The 6152-nt window shown below is 46.1% G+C and overlaps 1 protein-coding gene across 1 annotated transcript in view; it reads left to right on the top strand.

Moving 5' to 3' along the window:
• The window catches only part of FBXO16 (F-box protein 16), a 30576-nt gene that overhangs the window by 15267 nt on the left and 9157 nt on the right, over positions 1 to 6152 (top strand). Inside the window, exons 4-6 of the mRNA XM_026846375.1 lie at positions 399 to 563; positions 1447 to 1652; positions 4048 to 4138. Coding sequence (XP_026702176.1) covers positions 399 to 563; positions 1447 to 1652; positions 4048 to 4138 — 462 coding nt within the window. The remainder of the gene's footprint in view (positions 1 to 398; positions 564 to 1446; positions 1653 to 4047; positions 4139 to 6152) is intronic.

Genomic DNA, 6152 nt, shown 5'->3' with positions numbered 1-6152 from the left:
CCAGCGCCAGGCCCCGAGGGAATGGCCTCAAGCTGCCCAGGGCAGGGTCAGGCTGGCTCTGAGGAAGGATTTCTGTGCAGAAGGGGCTGTTGGGCGTTGGAATGGGCTGCCCAGGGCAGGGGGGAGTCCCCGGGATCCCTGGGGGGGTTGAAGAGTCGGGCTGAGCCAGCGCTGAGGGATCTGGGGGAGTTGGGAACGGTCAGGGGGAGGGTCATGGTGTGGCTGGAGGAGCTGCGAGGGCTTTTCCAACCCAGATGGTTCTGGGATTCCATGATAAACAGTGCTGAAGAATTATACTAGTTTCCACATAGTGTCATTACACCCACAGCACAGAAGTTGCTAGCTTCGGTCCTGGATGCTTGAAACCCCAAGGTTTTCAATTTACTGGGCATTCACAGGTGAGCTGGTACTGGAAGTACCTGTCTGAACTGGATCAGCTCTGGATGCTGAAATGCCTGCGTTTTGGCTGGTACATCAACTTCTCTCCAACCCCCTTTGAGCAAGGAATCTGGAAGAAACATTACATTGAGATGGTGAAAGAGCTGCGTGTCACAAGACCAAAGGTACATATCTACCACCTCTAGAGATGTTTGGGACGCCAAGGATAAGTAGGCTGGTCGGGTGCCTAACCCCTTTGCCTCTTAGCTTTCTGTAAGCTCCCACTGGTAAAATGGAAAATACATAATTTTAAATTAGAATCTAAACTCATATGGGGACATGCTCTCTACGTACCCATCATCCATCCTTGGTAGAGGGGAAGTGAAAATCTCACTGATGAGGAGAAGCAATCACCAAGCTCTCACTCTGATGTCCTTTCAAGGTGTTCTGGAGTAATCCTCTAAATTTCCCTTTCCAGCACTTAAGGCTGTTCCCCTCTTTTTTCCTCAGTTTATAGAGCATATGATAGCTTGCCTCAATCTGATAAGCAGGAGTACCAAGCATCACCCCTGCTGACTTTTCAGAGTCAGTTTACCTGGTGGCAAGGAAAAATAACTGTTATAGCCCTTGGTGTTGTTTCTTTCTCTCTTCTTCAAAGGTGACAGGGCCATTCTGGGGAGGTGGAACATTACTTAGCAGCCTTCGCTTTCTCCTGAGATTCACTGATGCCATCACTGCTTTGAAAGGTTGTAAGGGTGGGATTCTTCTGCCCTCAATTCAAAACTCATCCCTCTAATTTTAACCAACCCCTGCCATAGACTCTTTCTGTAGTCAATAGAGGGAAGCCAATGCATCTCAAAAGCAGCTCAGCTCATCTTAATACAGATTTTGGGACATGGGTGATGACATGCATTGTCAGGGTGCCTATTTCTGACCACTGACCATAATGGAGCCTGGAGTGCTATTAAGAGTTAATACCCAATTCTTAGAAATCTAAAGTTAGACAAAACAAATCGCGTTTTCATTATAGGCTAAAATTTCTTTTCTTCTTTTGATCTCTCTTATTAGACTCCTTCAAAGGATGAGTTTGTAGTTATTGATGTGCAACCAGTAAAAAGCAACATCTCAGAGGCAAAACTTTCTGTGTCAGGAAGGAGGACAAGCAAGGAGAAAAAAGAGCTCCCACCGTGGCGTTCATCAGACAGGCATCCTACAGACACCATCCGATTCAACTACCTCGACAACGACGATCCCATCGAGCAGGCTAGGCGGGCGTAAGAGCTCGATCTCTTCCCTTTTGCTTTTTCTGTGACATAGGGTATGTCTGTGTCCTTTGCAAGCTCACTCTGCCTGGGCTTCACGCTGCCTGGAAGCCTTGTAGTTCAGCAACTTGGTTTCAAACCCACTTTGCTGCTGTTTTGGCTTTTTGGGGCTTGATCTTGGTCTGGTCGTAGCTGCAGCTGTAGCTGCAGCATGGGCACAGCTTGTTAGTGGCTGCCTATAAAACAGGCTGTAAACTCCTGGGGATGTTACACAGCTGTAATGGAAAGAGCCAGCACAAGAGTTCATTCCAGAGTTTTTAAATACAGCTGCAGGGTTGAGAGGAATCTGCTAGTTCTGCACAGAAAAGGACGATCGATTTAATTGTGATAAAATATAATTCTGTCACTTCGAGTATCTTATGGCTGAAAAGAGATGTTGATGATTGAATGAAGATGCAGGTGTAAGTATGTATGTACTGGAGAACGTTTAAGTAACGAATAGTATTTGTATCTTCACTGCCTGGGATAGACTGCCTAGATGCATCACCTCTTGAGCTCCCAGGATTATCTGGTCCGCAACTGGCAAAAGAAAGGCATTTCCACCCCAAAGTAGTTTTGCACATCGATTTGTGTTAGGACTGCCCCGTGTTTTCCTTTGACACATCTGGCATCAGATATTTTCAGAATCTTAGATGTGTGGCCAAATTCCCATGCATTAACAAGCATTAGTGGGAGCAAGAGCAAGGAGGCTGCACTGGTCACCTGCGTGCAGTGTTTTTCATTTAAGTCTCTGTTAATACCAACTCTCATTTTTCATGGGCTCACAGCAGTTACCTTAGTTCATTAATCTGAGCCTGGTGAACACGTAATGGATTTGATTGACCGTTGCCTAGTTCCTGTGCGAGTCCCTGTGACTGCACAGACTCTCACCCAACCGAAGGTGCAGAGAGAAGGAGATTCCTCTTCACTCTGCCAAGAAAAACCTTGGGAACCAATTGAGCCACCAAGAAAGTATCCAGGTTGTATTTTAAGTAAATAACTGATAGAGCTGAGATTAGCCCTGTGCACAGGAACAATCAACCCATGAATTATCCCAGCCAAGTGATTATTTGGCTAAGCAGCTGTGCACTCGCGTAGGCTCTTTCTTAATGTGATTAACTTTGCTGGACCCACCGCTCCTCCGGGGTGTTCCACAAAGTTCCCAGTGTCTGAGCAAAAGCCTTTTATGAATCATTTTATAATCCGCGTCCCCTAGTCCTAGGATACTGCACTACTTCAAAGAGCTCTCCAGTTTCCACCTCACCCTCTTTCTGTGGTATGTTTCCAAACTTCAGCACCATTTTGAGTTCTTTGAGACTTTTAACTAAATATTTTGACAGAATGTCTCTTGTTGCATATGGATGTCCTGGTACTCTTTTTCAGTTGCGTTAAATGTTTCTATGTAGCAGCTCCCACAGGTTTCTGTGAGGTTTAGGGTTCCCTTATGCTGGCCATGACCCAGTGTCAAAAGTGGGACAAGCCTTGTTGGAAGAATTTAAAAGTTGCTTGTTCCAGCATTGAGCTGTAGATGCAGCTGACAACCAGATGCAAATGATGCTGAGTTACTAATGATACAGTAAGCACACTGGTTGTTTTCTTCTCCTAAGTGAGATTTGAGCCTCTATCCATTTGTGCAATGGAGAATATTTTAGTGCCAAGTGTTCTAGCAAATCTGGCATTTATCTGTAATTATAGAGGATTATTGCAAGGAGAGAAATGAATTCTATGAGATTTGCTTGTTTATCAAGGATCTCCCTTTAATATCACTTAAGCTGAAAGTAATTGCTAGTGTATAGTCTCATCTGTAATGATTATTCAGCAACACAGGTGTGCTGTTTCAGGTGCTGACCCAGCTTCCCACTCACATAATGATATCCTGCTGCTGCTTTTCTGTGGCCACATTGCTGACAGTCCCCTCTGCAGCCCCTTCCCAGAAGTCCTCCTTAGAGTGGCCTTCCAGAAAGCTAAGGAGGGACTTTTTACAAGGGCATGTAGTGACAGGATGAGGAGTAATGGCTTTAAACTGGAAGAGAGGAGATTTAGGCTAGGTCTAAGGCAGAAATTGTTCCCTGTGAGGGGGGTGAGGCCCTGGCACAGGCTGCCCAGAGAAGCTGTGGCTGCCCCCTCCCTGGAAGGGCTCAAGGCCAGGTTGGACGGGGCTTTGGGCAACCTGGGCTGGGGGAAGGTGGCCCTGCCCGGGGCAGGGGGTTGGGATGAGATGATCTTTAAGGTCCCTTCCAACCCAAACGGTTCTATGATTCTATGAAGTCCTCCCACTAAGGCTCTGTACTGCATCCTCCATCCTTTGCTTGTAGGCAGCTGCCTAGGGATGGGGTCTCCAGCACTTCACCTGGCTTCCCGTCCGCAGCAGGAGCAGCGAGACCCCACCTTCCACTCTCGAGTGTTCCTGGAATGAGGCTTTCAGTGGAGGTGGCAGCGGGAGCCAGTGGGTGGCTCAGGCAGGTGTCGGTTGCCTGTCAACGGCAGCACAAGGGCAGAGCGGTCAGAGTGCCCCTCTGTGATGCCAAACATTGTTTCGGACGGCCGATGAAGGCCATGCTCAGCCAACTGTGTCTAGTTGGATGAGTTAGGAGTCCCTTATGAACGCTGTGCAAGATGATCTACCTCACTGCAGACTACAGGCTCAGGCAGACCCTGCCTGACCAGTATAAGGGGTTGTAAAGTAGAACAGAGAACAAAGATAAAAATCGCTGACCCCCCAGGCTGTGTTAGGTATAGTTATTCTTCAGATTAGATGAATTCTTGGAGCTCAAGGGCATAACAACCACTGCTCATGTAAAATGAATGTCAGAAGTAATGAAATCTATGTAAAATGAGATTCCTAAAACAATAGGAGTGATTTCCCCAAATACAGGGTTTTTACAAAGGTAGGCTGGGAGAGGAAATGGGCTTTGCTGCAGTCTGAATGCATACAGAGAGGAATGAATATTTTCCCGAGGTCACAAGCATGTGTGAAAAGAGGGAGCAGAACCTGCAGAAAAGCAGCAGCAAGCCAAAGTGATGGCTGAGGGAGAAGGACTAGGGAGAGCTCCTGTAGGCCAAGGGGTTGACCAGAAAACTGTGAGCCAACAAACCGTTCTTTCCATTTGAGTTCTGCTGTGTTGAGGAAAACCGGACTTGTGGAAAATTCTTTGTGAATAAACAAGATTACATCAAAGGAATACCTGACGCCATCATCAAAGCATTGTGTGAGACTAGTCACTGGCTACTTCTTTGAATCAAAGTTAATCTGCCTAATGTCAGGTTAAATTTTGCAGAATTTAAGAGGTAATGAAAAATTAGGTTTTCCTAGCTCTTGGACCTGGCTAAAATCTCCTCTGAGCTGGACTTCACTCTAAACTGGCTGTCTGGTCCAGAGAGAGAGGTGAGAACTCTCCTGTTCATCACAGAGTGCCCACACTGCAGCTGAAGTATTGTCATTTAAATGGCAGAGTTGTCATCTGTTTCTTTGCTGGCCTTTTCAGAGGAGTCATTAGCTACATGCTCCCTTCCACAGCAGTATAAAAATGACGCTGCTGTGAATTCATAGCATGTATCCTTGTTTAGCCAAAAAAAAGTAGAACATGGGAAGTGTAACAAGCTACAGTCAACTCTCAATTATGCAGAGGAGCAGAGATGAAGAGGGTCCTAAAAGAGGTAACACAAAACGTGTGCTTTGGGCTGTGAGACTGTAATTGGGTATTTACCTTTGAAAAGCAAATAAATAGATTTCTGTAGAGCAATTGGGCGAGGGTTTGGCCTGGACAGTGCTTCATGTCACAGGGGAGAAGAACCGTAACACCGTGCCACAGCTGGGTAGCGTCCAAAAAACGGCAGAATGGTGTTAATTTGCAATCTGGATGATAATTAAGAGTTGACTGGGTTTGTTTGGGTTTTTTTTTCTGATGGATTTTTTTTGCTGCTTGCTCAGAAAGGCATGAGCTTGTACTATAAAAACTGAATGTTGCCCAAGAGCCTCAGTGACAAACATCACTGCAGCATGAAGGAGATGGGACAGAGATCCCTGAGAATATTTTCTGAGAGGTTATTTGGTTTAGACAGGATCGTGTGGGGAAAGCTTCACAGTCACTGAGCAGTGAAATTAAGAATAGCAGCAGTCAGATGCAGAGTCAAAGGGAGTGGTGAGGAGACAGAGGAGAGATACAGGCAGGGGTTGAATTACGAATTGCCTGGAAGGGGTTATCAAAATCCCTCAGTGGAGTTCCGTCTGTGACCTGCAGTGTTGCTGCATGCATGTGTGCAATTTGTCATAAGGATGATTTCTGGTAGGTCTGTTTTCTGCCTGAATTGTCCAGGTAGCTTTTTGTTTATATACAAACAAAACAGAGACCAGCAAGGATGGATTTGTCTCTTTGGGCACTAAGCAATATTGCAGAGGTGAAGTGAAAGATTTTCATCTGAAGTGTGGAACCGAGTTAGCAAATTTTCTCTGGGACTCTGATCTGCCTGAAA

This window comes from Athene cunicularia, assembly GCF_003259725.1.
Source record: "Athene cunicularia isolate RWA chromosome 3 unlocalized genomic scaffold, athCun1 chr3_part1, whole genome shotgun sequence".
NCBI classification, from domain to species: Eukaryota; Metazoa; Chordata; class Aves; order Strigiformes; family Strigidae; genus Athene; species Athene cunicularia.
This window is presented reverse-complemented; position numbering and strand designations above follow the sequence as displayed.